Below are 25,880 nucleotides of genomic sequence, written 5' to 3' on the forward strand. Positions count from 1 at the left end.
ATTATCGCCTGGGCTTACGTCTTTGATGTCTGAGACGAACGACTATGCCCAAAAGGGAACCGGAAAACTGGGCTTTTACGACATCTTAAATTTGTTGGGGCTTCAAACCGTTCTGATATAACATCGCAACCAGATCAAGTTCATCGTTGGTTCAAATCAGGTAATCCCGACGCGCTAGGCTGATCGTTAGGCGCGTATCCCGGCTCCTCCTCGTTGTCAGGAAACAAATTGTTGAACCACCACATTTTATTTTTTTGGTTTTGATTCTCGAAAGGGATAGTGAATTGCGTGTGCATGTATTATGTATGGTAACACACACACACACACACACATATATATATAAAGAGAAGAAAGGGGGGTCGCCGGATGGCTCAATTATTTAAATTGAACCTATATGCCCCGTATTGTATAATACACGGCATATAGGTACTAACCAATATGCCCTATATTGTACAATACGGCACGATATGACAACCTAGGACTGTCAAAAAGGCCTAGGTTGTCAAATCATACCCTATATGACCCGTATTGTACAATACGGGGCGTATTATACGTTAATATGGGGCGTATTGCAGAATATGCCTCATATAAAGTACAACATAAAGACAAACACCTCTTAATATGGGGCGTATTGTACTATACGCCCCATATTAAGAGGTGTATGGGAGTCCCTAGTACAACCCTTTTTATACGTTAATTATACACTTTCTAGACCTGTTCGACCAACCTTTTTTAGCAGTTTTTTTTTATTTTACCCCAACCCATTGTAGATAACCGAAAAACCTAAGTGATATAACCAGGCCCAGGAAAAAACCGATGGTTTGGATTTATGTTTTCATAAAAGCCGAATTTTGCATGTAATTAAAACTGAAAAAACGAACTGAATTTATGGATTTTTCCAACTTTTATTTTTTGAATGTTAAGTAATTTATAAGAATTTAGTAAATGGTGTAACCCAACTTTTCTAGCCCGCGTGTATAATAATCATTAATCAACAAAAAGATTTAGGCACAAATTCATGGTAAAATGTGTGTGGGGGGGGGAGAACAGACACCAAAACACACATAAACCAAACTGTATCCAAAAACCGAATTTTCAGTTTTTGGTTCGGTTGAGCCTTAAACCGACCCATTTACATTGGGGCCTTAAAACAAGTTTCAATCATGTGTGCAAGTGAATTAAGAAAATAAACATCATATTTTACAAGTAATTGATATTGAGATTCTAAAACTGTAATAAGAAAGTAAGAACCTTGTCCTTTTTAAGATGCTCTTTTATAGTAATTTTGGGACCCAATTGTATTTGAGTGTCTTCTTCATCAGTTGCATCATCATGAGCTACTGTAGATCCTGATTGTGGTGTTTCTTTATCATCAATACCACCCATGTTGCCTCACAATCTGACAAAAAAGAAAAATTATCCAATCATGCAGGTAAATATTTAACCAAAATTTTCGAACCCCCCCCCCCCCCACCTCCCCCAAGATGCTGCAATCCCATGAAGTTTATGAGTAATGTCATGTCATGAACTATGAAATTATAAATGAAACCTACAAACACACGAAAACTTGACCAAGGAAGAGAAATTAATATGGCTAATTTGGGTTACATTTTATTGATAATGGGTTAGGTAAGTACTAAGTAGGTAATCTAACAAAATTTAGCTAAAAAAACAGATTGAATCTTTTTACAGTCAAGTGTTCAAAACCTCCTAAATTACTTTATTATAAAGTTTGAATCCGACATTCAGTTATAGCATCTGTACTCATATTTAGTATGTTGTATGTTACAATCTTTATAAAAAAAATGTAAGAATGTCAATTTAATATACTAAGATTCTGCAGTCCGTGTGAGTAACCGAATGTCATGAACAAGGAAAAGATGTAATGACAAGAAAATGGGAAAAAAATTTGAAATAAAAACTTTGGCTGAAAAGAAAATAGCCCATAGAGCACTCAATGGATCCTAAACTGTTTCATTAAAAACATTTGAATCTTTTAAAAATATATGTATATATTAAAAGAAACCCTCAATACACATATGTTGAAGAAACCTTATGATCAAGGGTATGTTCACTTTCATTCTCTTATTCACATTACAGATTTTTTTATTCATAACTTAGTATTTTTTTTTTCTAAAAAAATAATGCACTAATAAGTTTATTTAACAATTACAATTTTATTTACTAAAATACGTATAGCACGTTGACTATGTTCTATGAAATTTAAATGTAGTTATTCATAACTGCATAATACATTTGAGTTATTTATCTATCAAATACTATATAACCAATACATTCTTTGCAAACATTTTAAAACTTATACAATCTATTAACTTTGTAAATATGGAAACACTAATTATTAGTTGTTGTGTTTTTATAAACGAATGCAATAACATCTCTGAGTTACATTTCTAATTTTTTTGTACATTTGTAAATAATAAAACATACTTTATAACTTTTAAAACTTAAAAAATCGATTAAATTTGTATATTTGGAAACAACTTATTATTAGTTGTTAAATTAGTTGTTTTGTTTTATAAAATGAGTGCAATAGCATCTTTGGGTTTACATTTCTGATTTTTTGTATATTTGTATATATTAAAAATTTATAAACTTTTATTTTGAGAAGCATTTACAACTTTTATGTATTAAAAATCTTTTTATTTTAACTTCTATGATATTTCATATAATCTCAAAATATGTTTTTTTATTAATTCAAAATGTTAATTTAATTAATAAACTTTTAAATTAGATTAAGATGATTTTAAATATGGTATATGGTATATATTCTCTAATTTCATTCAATAGTTTGAATTTTAATCAAGTAGATAATTATTATTAAACATATCAATATGAAATAATTTTTACATTAAAAACCGTTTCTTGACTATCAATAACAATATTAATTAGATAAATTATAGGTTAGAATTTTTTTTATTTTTGTTGCATCTTTCAAAATCTTCCAAGATTTAAATTTATATGAAACTGATTACCTTGAATGCAATTAAGAATAATATTTCTTTTTTAATTAACTAACCAAAAATATTTATGTTATTACCTCTCTAGATATATATTTCAGTTTCACACAAGAAATTTCACACCACGTATTTTCATCTGTCAAATTATGCAATTTCACATTTATTCATAAGGTTCATCTCTATTACTCAACTTATTTCATTTACTCGTATCATTGATATTGTTCATACATTTTAATTATTATCAATTTAATACATTGTTTATATTCTTATTATTTTACAAACATCACAATGAAGCCAACAAGCATAACCATCTTTAGTGAGTTGAATGTTCTTAAGAATGATTGCATTCTCAAGGTTCGTATATTGAAGTTATGACGTCTAAAAGAAAATAACAAACTCAGTGAAGACCGGTCGACAGAGATTATTTTGCAAGACAAGATGTTAATTTCTTATTTACAAACATATATAATCTAATTTTACATTCGTTACTACTTACACATTCTAATTATTATTTTTTTTATATTTTATTTACACGTTGTTTTTGTTAAATTAATTCTATAACAGGGTAACCAAATTCAGGCTTATGTCAGGAAGGCTTGTATACCAAAGCATGATGTGTTATCTTGGTGAGAACATGCCGCCGATTGTTAGAAAGACTTCACTAGGATTAAAAGAAACTTTCATTTAAATTGAAAAGATGATGTTTCCGGTTCCATTTTTGTTTTGCAATGACCATTGACAAAAATCAAGGTTAGTCTATAGCAAGAGTTGCATATACTTGAGAAACCTGGTGTTTACACATGGTCAACTTACGTAGCTTGAAGAATAGAGACGGTGTTAAATTGTTTATATTAGACAAAGAATGTAAAGTTACAAATAAAATAACAAATAAGGTTTATAAGGAAGTATGTAGTAGTTTATGAATTTTACATTTTCAACTTTTGATTATGTTTCTAAACATTGTACTTTGATTGTATTTTTAGTTTAACTTTATCTTTGACAATCTTTTGTTTTCATACCAGTATTATTTACAACTAAATATTATGTTTTCGTCCCAAAAAATATAATACAAATTATGTTGTCCTTTCTTATTGCAAGTTTTTATTAGACAATTTCTATATTTCCACCCGTATCGTACATGGGTCAATAACTTAGTAATATAATATGGCCTTCCTTAATTAGCAAGTCCGCAAAATATAACATTTGGGTCTGTAAAAGAATAACTGAGGTTCGGTTATGGAAGATTGCTTAACTATAACTATAACCGTTGGTTATAAGTCGGTTGTGATTAATTTTGATTAATTGTCATGTTAAATTTCGTTTGCTTATGGTGTTCCAAGCTCAATTATGAGGTTTTAAAGCTGAAATATGTCGGTTTGAATTTGATTATGGTGTGTCAAGCTATGTATAGATAGTTGCTAGGTAAATGTATATGTTTAAAGTTGGATAAAGAGGTATAAAAGATTGAAAGGGAAGTATAAATTTTAGAGATTTCATAAACATACAAGGTTCGCTTTGGTTAAACGTTAATCATAACCATAACTAAATGGTCGGTTAGAAATATTCACTTTAACCATAACCACCGTTTTTCTTCGGTTATGGTTAATTTCGGTTAACGATTCCGGTTTTTGTTTTCACACCTCTACTATAATATTCCTTGTATTAAATAAATGTGTATGTGTCCCTTTAATTTTTTTTTAACACTTTTTCTACGAAATGAGGGGTCGATCATGGTCAATATAAGTTTAGGCAATTTCTTTTACATGTCAAAACGGCCAAGCTGGATAGAATTTGATTTATTTGTGTTTATTTAGGTCCTGACTAGGCCTGTAAACGAACTGAACGTTCGGTGAACTGTTCGTGAATTGTTCGGCGGGAAGTTTGTTTATGTTCGTTTATTTACGAACATGAACAAAAAGTTTGTGTTCATTTAATTAAACGAACGAACATGAACACATGTTTTGTTCGTTCATTTATGTTCATGAACGTTCGTTTATGTTCGTTCTTGTCTGTATATTTATGTATTAATAAAAAATAGTTAAATATAGTTTGGATGAGTCATCTATTTATATTTGTTATTTTTTCTTCATCTAAGTGTTTTCATTTATGTTTTTTATGTTTGTTTGTGTTCATATATGTTCATTTATCTTTGTTCAATTATATTCGTTTAGATTTTAAACAAACGAACACAAATGTCCATTTTTAAATAAACGAACATAAACATAAATATTTGTTTGATTAAGTGTTCGTGTTCGTTTAATGTTAAATGAACAAACACGAACATGCCCTTGTTTGTGTTCGTTCAATTCGTTTACATGTTTTCATTATATACATTGATGAATACATCGGTTTTAATCTCTAGGAAATGCCGATTTAATTTGTGTTTGTTTATGTTCGTGAACCATTCGTGAACACATTAATTTCCTTAATGAACGAACACGAACATAAAATCTCGTTCGGTAAGTGTTCGTGAACCGTTTGTGCACACATTATTTCCTTAACGAACGAACACGAACAAGGCCTTGTTCGTGTTCATTCGGTTCATTTACAGCCCTAGTCCTGACATCGTGTGTTATGTTGTGTCAAAAGACAATCTGAACGGATTACTAAATGCAATTATGCAGAATAAAACTGCATAATAACAAGTGGTGAAAGTGAAAAAAAGGAGACGTGGTTAAGTCGGGATTCTAAAACGAGTGTAAACCAAGAAGTATTTTTAGTGTTTTTTAGTTTGCTGGTAAAACAATGGATAAGAAATTTTGGATATCAAAAACCGGTTCAAACAGCTAAAAAACGGCTATATTATCGTTGAAACTAGTTCCAACAGCTATAATTGTAAAATACCCGGCGGAACCGGTTATTTTGAGTAGGAATCATAACCGGGTACGAATTGATTTTTGAGAGAAAATATGAAATCGGGTAGGGTTTTCGGGTATAATAATACCCAACCCGGATACTGGGTCCACCGAATAGTAACTAGAATCGGTTCCAGGTTGGTTCCACCAAGTCGGATCCGGAACTGGTTTTTTTTCACCTCTAAATGCAACTATGCAGAATAAAATTGAATAGTTGTAAGAGCATTCTCAACCGGTTCTCCATTTCTATCTCTATAATTACACTAAAAAACACTGCATGTCTCTCTCCTGTTTAATTAAATAATATTTTTATACCTTTATCATTACAGTTTTCTCTCTCCTCTACTCACAACCAATCCAACAAATATTAAAAAATAAATAGAGGAAACTATGTTTTCCCAGATGTTTCCCCAAATTTACAAAAAATCACTACATTTCTCCATCCACCTTATAATTTACGCTCACAATCACTTACAACCTCACTCTATAATTTGCTAACTTCCCTCACATAATTAAATTATTGAGAATGGGATGAGAATGCTTTTAAGTAAATAAGAAAACTGCAGTTGCAAGAATTGAGAACATGGTGAACATTTGAGGAAAGAAATATATTTTAAAATTATAACTCTAAACAGGTTACTCTACTCAACATATAGCTTGAGCATTTCTAGGTCATTTGTTTTAAAATTTGGTTTGTAATTCTGATTCATTTTGCAACCAACAACTTTAGCATAAACTTCTAAAATACAGAAAAAACACGTCACAAAAGTTAATTTAAACAAACAAAACACATCAAAACTTGCAGAACAAAAACATAAATAAAATCTAAAGGAAACAAAATGAGACTTAAGCAGCACCCTTTCCCTTCTTCTTTTGAAGCTTCTTCATGTAGAACTCAAGCTCCTTACCCTCCAAAATATATCTGCAAAAACCAAGAAAAGTATATGTCATGTTTTGAATCCAACAGGTCACCAATGCGTGTTCAAATGCACAAATCAAAATACATACCCATCAGCACGACCACATTGACCAGGACGCGATGAGATAGCCGCCAAAAGACGACCACTTGAAAACTGCTCTTCAACATGTGGGTCAAGTTTTCGCTCCTCTTGTCTTTTCTCCAACTTTCTCACCACATGATTACTCTTCTCTGCCTCCTCAGCGGCAGCTTCAACATCCTATAAACAAAGTAAATAATAAAAAAACTGAGTCACATTACAGTTAAATGCTTTAATTTTCAATAAGCCAAGTAATAGAACATACCTCTCCCTCTTTCTTGGTAGCAGTGGCTGATGGCTTCTTCTTGCGACCAATATCAACACCATAGTGTTGCAAATACCATTGTTTAAATGGGGCAGCATCAACTTGAACAATGGCACTTTTGACTAGGGTTTGAGTTCTAACCAACTCATTGTTTGATGCATTGTACACCACATCCAAAACACGGGTCTTTCGGGTGACGGCCTCACTACCCCAAGAGTAGTTGCCTGTATCTAACCTCAATGCACGCCACTTAACGTTTCCGCCTCGAACTCTAACCCTCCTAACAGTCTTGTTGCTGGATATCTTAGTGTTTGCTGGCTGACGACCAAGCTCATACCTTTAAAGTTGAAATACAAAGATTACTTTTGAGCATACTGTAAGAAAAGAAGGATGATGAACAGAATGATCATAACCTATTAGTTAACACCATACTGATAAAACACTACCAACAAATGATTCAATCACATTCATCATGATCCTAATATCAAAATCTATAAAATATGAATTACAGTCTAATTCCAGTCAATATTTAAAAGCTTTGAAAATGAATGAAAAAAAAAAAACGTACTTTCGCTTCTTCCTCCATGCCTTCTTCTTGCCACCAGTGGCACGTCTCTTGTGCATCGAATCACGCGAAATACCTACAGATGATAGTAATTCATCAGCAGAATGTTAGTAATCATACGATTAATAAGATGATGATGATGATGATGATGATGATGATGATGATGATGATGAAGATGGAGGATCATTGTAACGAATTGAAGTATGAAATTGAGCTTAACGATTGGTGAAACGTACCCATGGTTGCAGGTGAAGATGCGCCTCTGAACTGAAACACAAGAGAGAAGGCTAGGGTTCAGTAACGGGATGCTGAAAAGTATGTATTTAAAACCCTAGTCCAATACTTGTAAATGGGCTGTGTGAGGTGTCTAGGTCCAATTCAATTGGCCCAAAAACATATCATTATTTTTATTGCTATTATTTCTTTGAAAGTGCCTCCGCTAGAGGTGAAAAAAAAACCCGAACCCGAAATAAAAACCCGGAATCGGTTTTTTTAATACCCGGGTTTTTAATACCCGAACCCGTACCCGACCCTACCCGTAAGGTACGGACAAGGTATGCATTTTGGCACTATAACCCGACCCCGAACCGGACCCGATTTGTACCCGATAATACTCGAAAACCCGAACCGGTTTTATACGCGGAACCGGGTTTTTCCAATACCCAAACCCTGGTATTTCAAATACCCGAAAAATACCTTAAAAAATACTCGAAAAATACCCCAAAAAAGTGCAAACTTAAAAAAAACCAATCTATACCCAATAAATACCCCAAAAAACCCCGGAAAACCCGTAAATAGGGTTTTTTTCAATACTCGATAATAAGGTATTCAAATACCCGGTCTTAGAATATCCGGTTCTATACCCGACCTGAACCCGATGCATAGGGTATGGTTTTAGAGACAATGTCCGACCCGATTATTACCAATACCCGGTCATACCCGAACCCGGGTATTTAGAAAACCCGATTGGTGCACCTCTAGTCTCCGCAATTAGAGGCGCACAAAATATCTGGTTTCAGACCCGATCCAGTGTATCTGACAAGAAACCGGTTCATACATGTACATGATCCGCGGATAAGACTTGATATAGAATTTCTCCTCGAAACGAGAACCCACCCGGACTCACGGAACCGAAACCGGAAATACCATGTCAAAATCTGACCCTACCCTACCCAAAACCCGAATAAAAAAACTAGAAAACTTGGCCGGTCGGTGTGTTTATCTGGATAAGATGATGTATTGATGGTTGATATATTGTTCTATTTGATGGTGGTGGTAGTTGGTTTGACGGGCATTTTGTGCTTAACCCATTGTTAGGGTTTGCTTTAGGTAAGTGTATTAAATTATATTAAAATACTAAATCGTAAAGTATTTATTAAATTATATAGGCTTCAGTATGTACTCTTATATATTTGTTTTATCTATATCTATTAATTTCTTAGTGTTATAAATTATAAGTGTTATAAGAGTTGTTTGTGTTTTAGCTTTACTTAGAACGTTGTTAAATGTGTTGTTTTTGTAATAAAAACAAGAACACTAACCGTTTACCGTTACTTTACACACATAAACACACAGACTTTATCAACCGCGTTGAAGAGGTCACTCCAGTACACAAGAGAGGTGGAAGCCCAATAAGAAAGATTACCTTACAAGATCATAGGTAAACAAAAACAACTAGCTGTTACACATAATAAGCAAAAACGTATACTAACCCACTTATACAGGAGAAATGTAATTTAGGTGACATTCCGAGTTGAAGGAGATATACCAATTTACGAGCTGTTAGCAGTATTAGTATATAAACTAAACTTATTAATATTTATATTAAGTATAGGGGTCTTATTGTAATTATTGTAATTAGTAGAGTTAATATTTAATTATTTAGTCTATAAATAGGGATGGTGTCAGACAAATTCATATTAACGTATTTCAATATTTTCAATCGAATGTTCAGTATTTGTTATTCAAGAATCTATTTGAGTATATCATCTTGTTCTTATTCAATTGTGAATTGTGTGATTTGTTCGCTGATTACCAACAGTGGCATCAGAGCCAAGGTTTTTAATCGATTTGGGTATTCTATTTGTGAACGTCCCAGTTTTTAATCGATCAATTGGGAATCTGTGTGATTAATTGATTCAATCAAGGGAAATAGAAGGGGGTGAAATCAATCAGGTGATTGTTCTAGAAATTGATCGATCAAACAAAAAGAAATTCGAAATTGATTTAAGAATCTGACCAATTGGAAGGATCAATCTGGTGTTTCGTTTTCAAATTGCTTGCTGTTTAGGATTCTTCTATCAGAATCTGAAATTGAGTGCTGATTGATTGTCGCTGTATTGAATTTCCATTCATAGGAAATTGCTTGATTGTTTTTTTGGGTTTCAATATTTTGATTAGCAAAGAAGATCGATCAGTTGTATATGTTGCAATCTGATCAAGTTGCATCAGAATAGAAACCCTCAATCAGTAAAGAATTTTCCAGATTGAAACAGTTTCAATCAACGATTGTGGGCATTTAGAGGAATAGTGATAAGGATAGCCATTGTTAAATTCAAAATTGAAGGTTGTGATCATATATCATCTTGAATATTAGTTTGTTACAATATTTTGGTGTAAAATATTGTAAGTTCTTGAATTTTTTTCTTTCAAGAAAAGTTAAGAATAGTTGGTTTGATTAGTTTGGCAACCGAAAAACCCGTGTATTCTTGTCGGTAGAGACGAACAATTGGTTTTGTTTTGCCTTGCAACCCAAAACCCGGATACTATTCTTGGTCGAAGCGGTTGGATAGACCAGTATACCGTTTGTGTTTTGAATAGTCGGCTTAGGCAACGGATAAACCCGTGTACTGTTGTTGGTTGAGACAAACAGTTGGTTTTGGCATGCATTGTTAAACACGTGTACTATTCTTCTCGGTTTTTTAAGGAAAACGGTTGTTTTTAGTGTTTAGAATAGTCGGCTTAGGCAACGAATAAACCCGTGTACTGTTGTTGGTTGAGACAAACAGTTGGTTTTGGCTTGCCTTGTTAAACCCGTGTACGATTCTTGGTAGAAAACGGTTTGGTTTTGATATACATTGTGATCGGAAAACCCGAGTACCGTTGTTGTTGAAATAGTTAGTTTCAAAAAACCCGTTCACTATTTCTGGGATTAACAGTTGTTTTGCTTATAACCCGAAACTGTTTGTATTAAAGTTGACAACAAATTTTTCTAAATTTGTAATAGTCAAGTTATCAAGATTGGGAAAAAGAAAACTCGTAAAATGGTCGAGTCCAAGGATAAAGAAGTTATGACTTCTAAGGAATGAGTGACATCAATGAGTTTTCAATGCCCTGTGTTAAACTCCACAAATTACACAATTTGGGCTATAAAGATCAGATCGATCTTTAACGTCCATGGAATTTGGGAAGCTATCAAACCAAAAGAGGGCATTGAATTTGATGAGAAAAAAGATAATACTGCAATTGCATTACTATTCCAAGCGATTCCAGAAAACATGGTATTGCAAATTGCTAATTTCACTTCGGCCAAAGAAATCTGGGACGCATTAAAGGTTCGACATGTTGGAGTTGACAGAGTTAAAGAAGCGCGTTTAGAAACACTCGAGTTAGATTTTGAGTCTCTAAAAATGGGTGTTGACGAGTCGCTTGATGTGTATGCTGGGAAAATAAGTGAGATTGCATCACAAGCGAGCAATCTTGGGCATACCATGAATGACAAGAAACTGGTCCGAAAGCTACTCAGTTCTGTGTCAGAAAAAATCATACAGATTGTTGCTGCGATCGAGCAGTTTGTGGATCTTGGTGCAATGCCATTCCAAGGAGCCGTTGGAAGGTTAAAGGCTTTCGAGGAACGCACCAAGAAGAAAAACAAGGAGGTAGACATGCATGACAGACTTCTGTTCACTAAAGAAGATGGAAAAGAGAGGGTAAAGGAACAAAAGTGTGAACATTGCGGTCATGAAAGTTCAAGGCAAGGAAACAAAGAAGGTGGCCGAGGCAAGTATGGGAAGACTTGGAAGAATAAACAAGGAAATCAAGCCCAATAGGACAAGGATCACATAAAATGTTTCAAGTGTAATGAACGTGGACATTTCAGGCATGAATGTCCAAATTGGAAAAGAAGGCATGAGGCAAACTTGATCCGGGATGAAGATGACGAACCAACGCTACTGTGATGGCAACCGGATCTTGAAGAAACGAAGACCTCACTTAAACTAAGTTTAGTTTAAGGGGGAGTATTAGTATATAAACTAAACTTATTAATATTTATATTAAGTATAGGGGTCTTATTGTAATTATTGTAATTAGTAGGGTTAATATGTAATTATTTAGTCTATAAATAGGGATGATGTCAGACAAATTCACATTAACGTATTTCAATATTTTCATTCGAATGTTCAGTATTTGTTATTCAAGAATCTATTTGAGTATATCATCTTGTTCTTATTCAATTGTGAATTGTGTGATTTACTCGCTAATTACCAACAGGCAGTAACAACAGCATATGTCACCAAATTCATAGGTAATTTACACATTAATGATTACAATAAAAATAAACAACTTAAGACACACTCTACATTTGGATACCAAATCAACTAATAATATCATGTTAAATATAAATTTTTAAATATGATTTTTATTGTTGCTTATGGATATATGTTCAATATATGCTTTATTTGAATTTGTACTTTTTGATTGTATAATAAATATTGTTCATGCATGTTCTGATGTTGGGTTTCTATTATGGTTCTAAACTTCTGCTTCTATAAAAAACATCATTTGGACAGGCGATCTCGAAAATTAACATATATCACATGTACGAAGCAATTGGCCAGGGTAAATATTCGATATCCAGCTCCATGTCTCAATGTTCTATCGATTTTGTCTTTTAATTTTACTTTTGTATGTATATTGATAAGTTTTACACTGTTATTGCAGACGGTGTATAAAGGAAGAAGGAAAGCATTGAATATGGAGTTTTAAAGAGTGTTGACATATCACAAAAAAAGCAATGCTCTGCAGGAAGTAAGCGCTTTTCTTATACGTGTTTTTGTGTAGCGGAGGATTTTACTCTTAGATACCTGACACACTATAATAAATATAATGCATAGTACTTTCATTTTATAATACTAGATTGGAATATCATTTTATCCATATATTCAACCCTCAAATTACTTATTATGGTTTTAGAATTTAAACTGCAGGTGAGAATTCTTCACTAATTGGAATATCATCTAGAAGTGAGCCAAAGGTTCTATATCTTCACTCATTGGTCGATGTCAATTGAATAATTTGCCTTAGTTCTTATTTATAAACAAAAGTGTAAAAACTTGAGTCAATAACTCAACTTTCATCCGATTGGGTCTAATTCCTTGGTACCTAATAATTTAAACGTACATTGACTGCCAAAAGGCTGAACTTTAGGTTGATATATTCAATCTCAAACAATACACTGATTCAACAGAGTTTGGCACATACATCTACATAACCAACTATGATGGATTAAGGATTGGGGATCAACAACTAACAGCTCCCTCACGCTGCAATGCGCGAGCCAAAAAGCTTGTTGTATTTATAGGGGATCCGAAATTCCTTCTAGAAACCCTAATCATAGCAAAACCATAAAAACATACAACTGTAAAAGGTCTTCGAGCAAGCTATTCACTTACGAGAATGGCGCCTTTGACTTTGTAATCTGTGAGTATGCTCGGGAATTTACTTCGAGCAGGCAAATACTTAGATTATTTGCAGCATGCAAATAATCCTCTCAAACAAGCTTCATCTTCTCAAGCATATCCCAACTTTTCTTGGATACACTACCAAGAGCAAGATAGTTCTTGATATGATCACTTTAGTCATAACTTAGTATTATTTGAACTAACCAAGTATGCTCAAGTACTGTAGTTTGCTCGAGAATGAACTTTGCTAGGAGTAACACTTAATTAAATTCCATAAACTCCCAACCAACATCCTTGTTACCTTATTTATTAGTATTGCTCTTGCTCGACCCACTAATTTTTTCGGGAACTTAGTTTAAGCAATGCATATTCACAAGTTTGCTCGGTAAAAAACCATGCTTACTCAAGAACAATCCATGCTCGAAGAAGTGTAGTATGCTTGAACTCGACACTTAGAATATTGCAGAAGACTATTCTGCTCGGGTTAAGATATCTTGCTCGAGGAAGTAAGAATCTTGCTTGGAGTGAACTGGCTTGCTCGGAGTCCATACTTAGCCGTTTTTTATGAGGTTGAGAATATTTAAATCATTTTTCAGGACCAACAGTTCATATATATGCACTCTCATGTTTCGTGCTTCGACTGAGAAAAAACAAAAACCAAAAGACTAACTTGATATCAAGTTGTGTTAAAAACACATATAGAAATTTGGTCGAGCATACGGTCCATCTAATCAGTTGAATAACACATATAGAAATCCAAGCCCAAAATCAATTTGTTTATACAAAGTATCATCATTTTGTGAGTTGTCTTGTGAATCATATAAAAATAAGCTTCTGACCAAATGGTCCATCTAATCAGTTGAATAAAATATTTAAAAGAGGCTTTAGACAGCCCTCATAAGATCAGACGATCGGTATATATATTGTGACATTCGTCAAATTCATATTAATGTTTTATTCGTTTGTAATCGGATCATATCATTTAATAAAATGTTGAGTTATTTACCATGTTCTTTGGTTATATATTTGTTGTTTTTACGCGTGACTTGTATTAGTGTATTTACAATCATTAAAAATATCAAGTATGTGCATTTAGTCCATAAACTATTGTTTTACCCACCCTTGATCCTCAGACCAAACTATAGGGGCTAGATGGCAGTTTAAACAAAATTATTCTTGTTTCCCTCCTCTTCCCTTCTTCTCCCGGTCACACCGACAACCCCCCCCCCCCTCCAATTTATTTTGATCCTTTTAACCCATAAATCATGGGATTTGATTATTAGATTGATTCTTAATCTGCACGCTCCATCTTGTTATAGTATGCATGCTAATTGACAGTTAAACGAATCAAAACTGAATCAATTTCTTTAACTATAGCCGCGGACTAAAACTGACCTTGAATCGCTATAAACATGAGATGAAAATTCAATTGACTTGGTCCTGCACCATCCTATTAACGTCACTAAACAAAACCCCATATCAATTTTACCCCAAAAGCTCTCCAAAAATCGTTTTTTATCGGGTTTAGGCCGCAACCCTCATCTCGTCGTACATCTTCATTTTTTGATCGATTAAGGTAATTGAATGGTACTTTATGATCGGATTTAGTAAGGATTAAAATCCTTCTTCCAATTTCATGTGGCAGAGGGCAAATGGACTGTAATTTGGGATCGAACCGTTCTAGGGTTCTTAAGGGATATGGGTTAATTGGAGTTAATGGTTATATATTTTTTGTTTCATAGTTTAAAGGAGTTAGCCACTGGCTCAGTTGGCCAGTGCACATGATTTCCTAAACCAAGACCCGGCCAGGGGTGCAGGTTCGAGCCCTCAGTCCGGTTTTGTGATATTATTTATTTCTATTTATTTTTCCATATTTTGGGTTAATAATGTGTATCTTTTTAATTAAAAATTTAACAATATTAAAACCTAATATTTTTTACACTAGTTTAACGAGCCAAACACAGTTAACCTTCTAAGATAAATTCTCATTAAACGTTTTCGGGTACCTATATATATATAATCAATTATAAATCTATATATTTTACCAAAATAATAATAATAGTAGTAGTGGTGGTGGTGGTTGTGGTTGTGATGGTGGTAGTGGTGGTGGTGGTAGTAGTGGTGATGGTGGTGGAGGTGGTGGTGGCGACGGCGGCGGCGGCGGCAACAGCAGCAGCAGTTGCAGCTGCAAAAATAAACCGAATACAACTAGTTAGATAGCGATAAGCGGGTATCCAACACAGGGAGTTTGTGGAAAATGCGTTACTGAGTAGATATGAAATTTATCTAAATTAAACTAACTGCAAAAGTAAATTTAAAGAGTTGGTTGTTTGGTTTTGATTAATAAAAATAGCTAAAGCAATAAACGAGTTTTAATCAATATGCGAAAATATGACTTCCCTCGGTTTCAGGTTTCCATGAATGTTACGGTTAATGTTTAACCGAGATGAACAATAGATAAAGATCCTGTTTATGTAAACGATTGCGATAATTGAATATCAAGTACTTGGATTATACAACGCAAGGTAATCACTCAAAAACCAATTAATTTATCCAACACAAAATCCCTCCCGATAAATCTCGATTACCTAAAGCACCAAGAACTGACGGTTTAGAACACAAAATCGATAAACTAACAATCTATCAACCAATACATAAATACCGTAATAATGAAATAAATAAGGGATTTAGCCGAGCATGATTTGGTTCATCATTCAACCAAACAAACATATTAAACCTTACAATCCGAGGGAAAACACAAAGGGATTTAGCCGAGCATGATTCGGTTCATCATTCCTTCAATTAAAGTTTGCATATGAATCAAAAAAGAGTCTCTAATGATTACCACACTCAAAATAATGTTTTTGTACTCCAAAATCGCCTCTAGGTTGCTCTAGGATGAAAAGATATGATAATAATGTGAAAAGACGTCCAAACTACAATCATATGTGGCAGTTACAAACTGCAGCGACGCGCCCACCGTAAGCTACGGTGGCCACCGTAGCTTACGGTGGCTTTACAAAAACTGACGGTGGATAACAACTGCCTTACGGCAGTTGTTTGTCTTCAGACTCCACCGTAGCTTACGGTGGCTACCGTAAGCAATGGTGGATTTCACCAAAAAATCTTTTTCTTGTTTTTGCCAAAACTTCCTCGTTCTAAGTCCGTTTTATTCACCATTTTCACCCACGCTCTCGTAATTCCATCTTCTATATTCTCATACCTGTCATTATACGAGTAAACGTAGTTATCTAATTCAACAAGATAAACCGAATAAACGCATGATTCTTAACGAACTTAAACCACTTAAGGGTTGTCCTGTGGACCACCCGTCACATTCCCACACTTACCAGTTGCTTGCCCTCAAGCAACGTCTTAACACAAAGTTTTATTATTTTCCACTTGTAGCCACCAATCTTACCACAAATCCGGTTCAGTTACGGTCCCAAGTCATACCATATTCCCTTATTTTTATCAGTTGCACTAGTTCACTTGACTTTCCATTTAAACCGTAGATTTCTAACCAAACCTAACATGCTTTCGATTTTTACCTATACATAACACACATTTACACATTAACCTTTTCTTGGTGATCATCCATACATTTCATATTTAATCACTTCTCCTCGCATACGCTTGTACAATCATCAAATCTCCACCTATGTAAATGCTTCTGACATGAATACAAATCAAGAGGTCTTAAAACGGATAGAAATGGGGCCAAGTGTAAGGGTATGGAAGGGAATATTGAAAGTAGCTCAAGCGATCCGACCCGACTTATTACAAACAAACTAAGTAAACAATGAAATAAACAACTATATGCATCACTAACATCTTTTTTTTGTTTTCTTTGAACTAATATAATATTTGAACATTGCAGCTCTAACACAATTTTTTTTGAACTAATATAATACTTGAACATTGCATGCTAGCATGATAAACATAATGCTTCACATATCTAACTGATAAATACTAAAAAAATTACATAGAAACCTATTAAGTCGGATTGTTTCGTAATATAACACCGGGGTTGATTAAATAAAAGAATAGGCCCAATAAGGTTTTCTAAAGGAACCAACCAACCTCCCTCATATATGTAATGTATGAGGCCCAACCCCCCAAAACCCACACCCTCGCTCATCCAGACGAGGCTTAACCTAAGTGCCTCTATCACTTTTGCACTCATGCCAAGCTAAGATCTCGAAATGCACTAATTGTACAAGTTCTATCGGAGAATATCAACTTTTCCACCAACCAATACTTTCTCAATTCTCAAGTGTAAACGAATATGTTATGCAAGTTATTACACCGAAAGCATGCTAACCTTGATTAGAAAACTACATAATCTCCTTAACTAAAAACAACTAGACACATGTTATTTAGGGAATTATGACCATGAAAAGGGACCAAAACTTTACCCCGCCATCTTACCACTTTCCTATTCTTTTAAAAACATTTTTTTAAAAATTTTTTCAATTTTTCTGATTTAAAAAAAAAATTCTGTTTATTTTTAACAAAATTTTTCAAAACAAACAAAATTTTCCTCATCCCCACACTTGGGATACATTGTCCCCAATGTACGGTTTTTGAGAGACAAAAGAAACAAACTACTTCAAAAACACAACCCTCTTTTCAACACAACCCTTTAATACTTAATCAAAAGTATTTTGTCCACCACCCATCCACCCAAACAAATAAAAACACAAAAGATAACTTATACAACAATATACAAAATGATGTTCACCTGGTAACACGAGATTCCATCAGAAGTAGGGCGGTCGGGCATGCCCGAAGATGGATGCCATCATATCCGAGAACTCAATCCAAACGTGCCTTGATCATCACCACCTTGCTCGCCTCGTTGTTGTTGCGGGGCACCTTGACTTGAGCTTTGATTCGGATCCACCCACATCGAGTGATGCAATGGTGGTCTAGGGTATGACACACTACCATCATACGGTGGCAAAGTGGTGTAGTCCACAAATGGCGGGTTGGCAACAACCGGTTGTCCCGCATGCCACGCGTCATGCATCCGTCGCTGACGATCATCAAAGTATCGGTTGTTCATGTCATTCTCAAAGGCATATGCATGAGTTCGGTTCCACTGCTCTTGTCGATCACAATTCTGCTTTAATGCCCTTTCCATACTCGCCCCCATGAAAGTTTGTTGATCAAAAATGGTTTGGGAAGATTTGGGCCAATTCCCAATCATAGGCGGTCTTTGTCTTTCTACCTCCTCTTGCATCGTTTCTTGATAAGCCCAATTCGAATCATATGGCCTTCGTGCATAGTCAAATGCACTTCCCACATAACCCGATTGCATCCCCGATTGCCTTCCATCCCAACTCGGTCCCGCTTGATCCACATTCATGTGAGCTACATTTGGATCATCTGATACGCCTCATCACCACTCACCTCATCTTCACTTTCCGGGTCATCCGCTTCACCCGCATTCAATGGTCTTGCATTTTCGTTCAATACTCTCCATCTCCTTCCATCACTTTTCAAATTATGGTACCGTTCGGATTGTGAGTATACCCAACCACCCCAAATGTGTAATGTCAAATGGCTTAAACTTCTTGTAAGAACCCTTATCACCTACTTGAAGAGCCCCATATTTCTTTAACAATGCCGTGATTAATCTACAATGCGGTATGATCTTCCGGTCCACACTATTTCGGCTTATCCATATATTACTCATTACCAAAAATCGATATGGAATAAGCGGTGAGCCATGTAACAACGTGTATAATATTGAAACTTCGGGATATCGTACCTCGACCCTATCACCCCGACGCCGGATTATGTTATTGATGCTTATCGTTAACATCAATTTTGCTTCCATCTTCAAATTTTTCTGGTACAATTTCCCGGCGTATGTCCCGGGCAAAAACAAATCATCTAACATTGTGTTCCACATCGGGTGCTTCTCGGGTGCCAAATAAAAATCATCTAAGTTTGGAAACATATTTAGGTTATGCGGTTTACTATCAAATTCTGCCACCCGTTTCAAACTATCAAACGACATTTCCACTTAAACCCCATTCACAGTACCAATTAACTTGTCCTTTGATGGATGGTTACCTGTAACTCCTCATAAAGTAGCCATCTATTCTTGTATTTCTGAATCGAACAGGTTAGTTGACTCCTTGTCATAACATTTCAGAGCTGCTTCCCAACCCAATTCTCTGAATTTAGCGGTAACCCCAAATGGACCAAAATCCTCTTCTCTAACTTCTTTTTCGCAAATAAACGCATCAGTTCCCTGCCTCAACGCGTTCATTTGATCATGGAAGAGCTCCGCTTGCCATTCTTGAGGTTGATCTGCCAAAGACCCTGACTTCCAAATTGGCTTTTCCCTTATTTGATCTTCTTCCTCTTCACTTTCCAGGTCATTCGCTTGAAGAACTAACCTTCTTCTTTTCGGTTGGTTAGCGGGATTGCTTGAAGACCCAACCGTTTCTTTTCCTTTTTGACCCATTCTGAACACAACAAACAACAACAAAAGAGCAAGTTATTCACATTTTAACCTTGAACATCCCCACACTTTCTTAACATTATGATTGAAGATGCGAGTTAGACACATTATTCAATTTTTCAAACAATATCAAAAAAAATGTTAACATTATGTCCACTATATGACCAACAATATGCCCATAATTATCTTTCAAATCATACTAATCATCTTCAACCATAACCCATTGAAACTCATTATTCATATTATTCAACAATTCAAGCAAGTGTGGATATAGAAACAATTATGAACAACTTACAATTCCATTGCAATACACCATCAAGAATGGCAATAAATTACATACCTTGTTGTTGTAGAAGATGAAGATGAACAAAACTTCAAAATACACCAAAACCTAAAAAAATTCGGATTTAATTGTCCAAAAGCGACCAGTAAAACGAGAGATTCTCTCAAATACAATGGTATAATTGAAACCCTTATGAAATTCTAGCCAATTTAGACCCAAAAATCAATTGATTTGGTTAGGAAATAAGGAAGTTATGATGGTATGATGTATGGAGTTAGGGTTTTAAGATTTGGAGATGATGAAGATGATGTTGGTGAAATATGTGGTGAATGAGATAAGAATCTTGTATGTGGTGTAGATTAATTGTAATTTTTTATATACTAATACGAAACCCCGTCGCCCAGCTCCAGGGTCCACCGTAAGCTACGGTGGACACCGTAGCTTACGGTGGCCTTGGTTCAAAAAAACTATACCGTAAGACAGACTCTAGCCAGTGTTAGTTTTCAACTCTCCACCGTAGCTTACGGTAGGTACCGTAGGCTACGTGGTACCTGTAGGTTTTCAATTTTTTTTATCATTATAAAAACCTACAAAATAGACCAAAAATCAAAAATTACATTATAAAAACCTACAAAAACCAAAAATTACAAAATTACCCTACCCCTCATGAAAAACCCGAGTTATCCCCAACACGGTAAAGAAAATCATAAAGACTTCCCCACACTTGACTTGGATAAACTCCAAAACGAGGAAGGTAAATTTTTTTTAAAACCAATTTTGAATAAAAACTAAATTAAACTATACTAAAATATACAACATACCTTGGCCTCTTAATTCATTTCCTCATACGGTGAGCGTAACAAGTAACTCACCCGGTCCACAACAAGCATATTGATGTCCTTTCCTTCCAAGTAAGGTTTAAGCCTTTGACCATTCACCACTTGTTTCGTTTGTTCTTGAACATCTTCTATCTCCACATCGCCAAACTAGCCCACTCTTGTGATGATATATGGGCCCATCCACTTGCTCTTTAACTTACCCGGAAACAACTTCAACCATGAATTGTACAACCACACCTTTTGACCCACTTCAAAAGTCTATTTTTCTCAACTTTGCATCATGAACTTTTTTGGTTTGTCTTTGTACGCAGAAGCACATTCATACGCTTCATCCCGGATTTCCTCAATCTCATTCAATTTCAACCTCCTTAATTCGCCTGCCTCCTTATAATCCACGCTAACATTCTTGATCGTCCAAAACGCCCTATGTGCCAACTCCATTGGTAAATGACATCCTTTCCCATATACTAGCCGATAAGGAGTTGTGCCAATAGGAGTTTTGTAGGCAGTCCGATACGACCATAATGCATCATTCAACTTAGAAGACCAATCCTTTCTATCGAACCACACTGTTTTCATCAAGATTTCTTTAATTTGGCAATTGGACACTTCAACTTATCCACTCGTTTGCGGATGATAGGGAGTAGCGATTCGGTGATTCACATTACCTTTTAAAAGCTTTCCAAAGTTGAAATTTTTGAAATGCGACCCACCATCACTAATAATAACTCGCGGAATGCCAAATCGAGCAAAGATGTTGGATTGAACGAATTTGCAAACTACCGAATGGTCATTGGTTCTTGTTGCTACCGCTTCTACCCATTTGGACACAGGTTAGTTGGAAACGGGCCCATAAAGTCAATTCCCCATACATCAAAAATCTCTAACACCAAAATCGGTTGCAATGTCATTTCATCCCGTTTTGAGATACTACCCAACTTTTGGCAATTCAAACAATGTCGGGCATACTCACTTGCATCTTTAAAAATGGTGGGCTAATAAAACCCACATTGGAGCACCCGGTAACCCGTATTTTGACCGCTAAAATGACCTCCACACGCCGATGCATGTGCATGAGTCAAAATCTCCCACACCTCGGAGTCGGGAATACACCTCCTTATCATTTGATCCAAACCAATCTTGAACAAGTCCGGTTCATCCCAAATATATTGTTTCACTTGGGCCATGAACCGTTGTCTTCTTTTATTCACCCAATGACGTGGAATTGACCCAGTTGCTAAATAATTCACAAAATGGGCATACCATGGTGTGGTCGACACGGTTAACAATTGTTCATCGGGAAACCGTTCGTTTATCTCCATCGGGTCATCAACGCCCTCCAATGGGATTCGGGATAAGTGATCCGCCACTACATTTTCAAACCCCTTTTATCCCGAACCTCTAAATCAAACTCTTGCAAAAGCAATACCCATCGAATTAAACATGCTTTTGCATCCTTCTTCTCCATCAAATATCGAACCGAACTATGGTCCGAATAAACGATCACCTTACTCCCCTAAATATACGAGCGAAACTTATCCAAAGCATACACCACCGCAAGCAATTCTTTTTCGGTGGTTGTATAATTAAGTTGCGCTTCGGATAATGTTTTACTCGCATAATAAATGACCACCGGTTTTTTATCAACTCGTTGACCCAACACTGCTCCAATAGTAGTATCACTAGCATCACACATGATCTCATACGGCTGTGACCAATCCGGTGGTTGTAGAATGAGAGCTTTAACCAGCTGTTCCTTCAAAACATTAAATGCTTGCAAACACTCATTAGTAAAATCAAAATGAGCATCTTTTAACAACAAATTACAAAAAGGTTTTGTGATCACACAAAAGCCTTTAATAAATCTTCTACAAAAACCTGCATGCCCCAAAATGACCTTACTCCTTTAATGTTTTTAGGTGGAGGTAAAGATGATATTACCCGGACCTTTGCCTTATCCACTTCCATTCCCCTTTCTGAAATCACGTGACCCAACACGATACCCTCTTACACCATGAAATGACTTTTCTCCCAACTTCAAACTAAATTTGTCTCAACACACCTTTTTTAAACTTTTTCTAATTCATTGAGACAAGTTTCATAAGTTGGACAAAAAATGGAAAAGTCATCCATAAATACCTCAAGTGAATCCCCAACCATATCCGAAAAAATACTCATCATACGACGTTGGAATGTGGCCGGGGCATTACACAATCCGAATGGCATTCGCCGAAAAGCAAAAGTGCCATACGGACAGGTGAAAGTGGTCTTGTGTTGGTCATTCGGGTGAATAGCAATTTGGTTATAACCCGAGTACCCATCCAAAAAAACAGTAATACTTTTGACCAGATAGTTTTTCAATAATTTGGTCAATAAAAGGTAATGGAAAATGGTCTTTAGTTGTAGCGGCATTTAATTTGCGATAATCAATTCAAACTCGCCACCCGGTGACCGGTCGGGTGGCGATTTGTTCACCGCTTTCATCTTTATTTATTTGTATACCTGCTTTTTTCGGTACCACCTGTGTAGGACTTACCCATGTGCTATCCGAGATGGGATAGATAATCCCCGCATCTAACCACTTGATTACCTCTTTCTTCACAACTTCTCTCAAATTGGGATTCAACCTTCTTTGAGTCTCTCGGGTTGGTTTTGCATCCTCGTTGGTGATGATTTTATGCATAACTATAGATGGACTAATGCCTTTTAAGTCGGCAATTGTCCAACCTATGGCCGCCTTGTTCGTCTTCAACACCTTCAACAACTCTTGCTCTTGAGACTCCTCCAAATTAGATGCAATAATGACCGGTAATGTGTCATTATCCCCCAAAAATGCATACTTCAAGTGGCTAGCAAAATCCTTCAATTCTAATTTCCGTGGACATTCCAAGGACAGTTTTGTACCCGAATCGATCACGGCCGGTAGACTTTCAATTTGATGAGTCCATGGTGGTCATCCTTATTTTACCGCCAACACGTATTGATTCTTCTCCTCCATCCTTAACACACAAAGATGTACATGTTCAGAAAAATCACAAACACATGCTTCCAAAGCATCTTCCTCATAATCATGCGGTTCACACATGTCAACAATATCTGCCATGAAACACTCATCACCACATAAAGAATTAGATCCGTTAGTGAACACATTTAATCTCATTTTCCTATTTCCAAAAGCCATATCAACCGTGCCCAATCGAGTCAATAATAGCATGAGCGGTCGTTAAGAATGGTCGACCCAATAAAACATTTTGTTGTTGGGTCGAATCAACCGATGAGTAATTTAAGAACAAAAAGTCAACCGAATAGTAAACTTCTTCAAATTTTACTATCATATCCTGCACAATTCCTCGGGGGAGTTTATGAGACAAATAGGCTAACAAAACCGTTATCTCAACTCGTTTTAAAGGACCAAAATCATATTGGTCATATAAACCCCCCGAAATAATACTTACTCCGGCCCCAAGATCTAGTAACGCCTTAGACATTTGAAAATCGCCTACTTGAATGTTAATTAAGGCCATTCCCTAATCTTGAAGCTTGATGACCGTCGTTTGAGTCAATCAAAAACCTAATTATTCTAAATAGTTAGAGCAAGTAGGGTATCGTATCACAAGGAGCATGTGGTCAGTATTACAAAGTTTGTTTGATTTTTAATATATAATTAATTAACTAAGATGAACAAATGATGTCAAGCGAAAATTAACATATTGATTTTAAAAACAATTTAAAGAAAATGCAACCTCCTCCGGGTTCAGGTTCAAGGTTTCACACAAAGCTCGTTTGATCAATTGGACACCACATAGACATGGTGTTGGAAATTAGTTAAAGTGGATATTGAAATAGGCTTTTGTCTTAAAACTTATACAATTCAATTACCCAGTCTAATAATATCAAGTCAACCCCCTTTAGCCACCCAACCCGCTTCTAGGTTTTATCATCAACCGAACGTGGTTGTAAAGAAAGAACTCAAAACACCAAGAAACTATTTAATTAACTAATACTTCAATTTTTTAAAGGTTTGTCATCACATAAACAAATCCAATACATAAATAAACAAAGTTTAATGTTTAACCTAAACGAACCATTCACCCGGAGAAAGTTACAATGAGATTAGCCTTGCCTCATCATGATTGTGCCTTCTTGATTATCGTGCCAAACAGCCAAGGAGGTTGCTGCCCTATTGTTTGCCCTCTCGTCTGCCTTCTACCTTACGATTGCTTTCCTCGTAAAAAAACTCTTTCCTTGTGCGTTCCCCTTTTACTTTTAATCCCAATTCACTTCTTGGTTGTTGCAGTCCATCTTCAGCCCAACATTTCTTTAATTGCGGCCCAATCAGTGTTCACAGCCCACACTAGTATGATTGCATGATAGAATAATATTCTTTTCATTTTCTTGATCTGCACCTACATGTGCACACACAAAACCAAAGTTCTTTTCATCCTTTGTATTATTATTATTATTATTATTATTATTATTATTATTGTTGTTGTTGTTGTTGTTTTAAACTCAATTTTATAGATATATATACGGCCTAATATAATTGTATACTAACAAATATTTAAATTAAAAACACAATATTATTAACAATTAGTCACAACCAAACACACACTCATCACATTCCCACACTTTCCATTTGCTTTCCCTCAAGCAAACTATCATGCAACACATACGGCTCAACCGATGACTCATTAATTATTATCATTAATACTAGTGAGGTATGAGATCATACCCAATTCTCAAGACTGACACTTTCAAGATTGATAACCCACCAAACAATTTAATGATGCATTTAAAACAATGGAACCACCCAAACAAGTGCACTTTGTTTCCGGTTAAGGCACACATGTTCACACCCTGCATAATATAACATCTCTCATCTCAGTTTAATATCTGGACCAGCATAAAATGTGCTAGTATCTCCCTGCCCTCCATACC

The 25,880-nt window shown here is 35.4% G+C and overlaps 2 protein-coding genes across 2 annotated transcripts; one reads left to right on the forward strand and one right to left on the reverse strand.

Annotated features, from left to right (window-relative positions):
• Positions 1–6,529: 6,529 nt before the first annotated feature.
• Positions 6,530–7,951, reverse strand: LOC143595228 (small ribosomal subunit protein eS8-like). The gene is made up of 5 exons (XM_077074308.1): positions 7,898–7,951; positions 7,665–7,737; positions 7,097–7,433; positions 6,842–7,011; positions 6,530–6,755 (listed from the first exon to the last, which is right to left on the reverse strand). The coding sequence occupies exons 1-5, from the start codon at positions 7,899–7,901 to the stop codon at positions 6,680–6,682; spliced, it is 660 nt and encodes a 219-aa protein (XP_076930423.1). The 5' UTR covers positions 7,902–7,951; the 3' UTR covers positions 6,530–6,679.
• Positions 7,952–10,978: 3,027 nt separating this feature from the next.
• LOC143595227 (uncharacterized) lies at positions 10,979–11,710 on the forward strand. The gene has a single exon (XM_077074307.1). The coding sequence runs from the start codon at positions 10,979–10,981 to the stop codon at positions 11,708–11,710; it is 732 nt and encodes a 243-aa protein (XP_076930422.1).
• The last annotated feature ends 14,170 nt before the right edge of the window (positions 11,711–25,880 follow it).

The sequence above is a fragment of the Bidens hawaiensis genome, unplaced genomic scaffold (genome assembly GCF_021521415.1).
Source record: "Bidens hawaiensis isolate Kalapana, Puna unplaced genomic scaffold, B.hawaiensis_p1.1 tig00044813_1, whole genome shotgun sequence".
Taxonomy (NCBI): Eukaryota; Viridiplantae; Streptophyta; class Magnoliopsida; order Asterales; family Asteraceae; genus Bidens; species Bidens hawaiensis.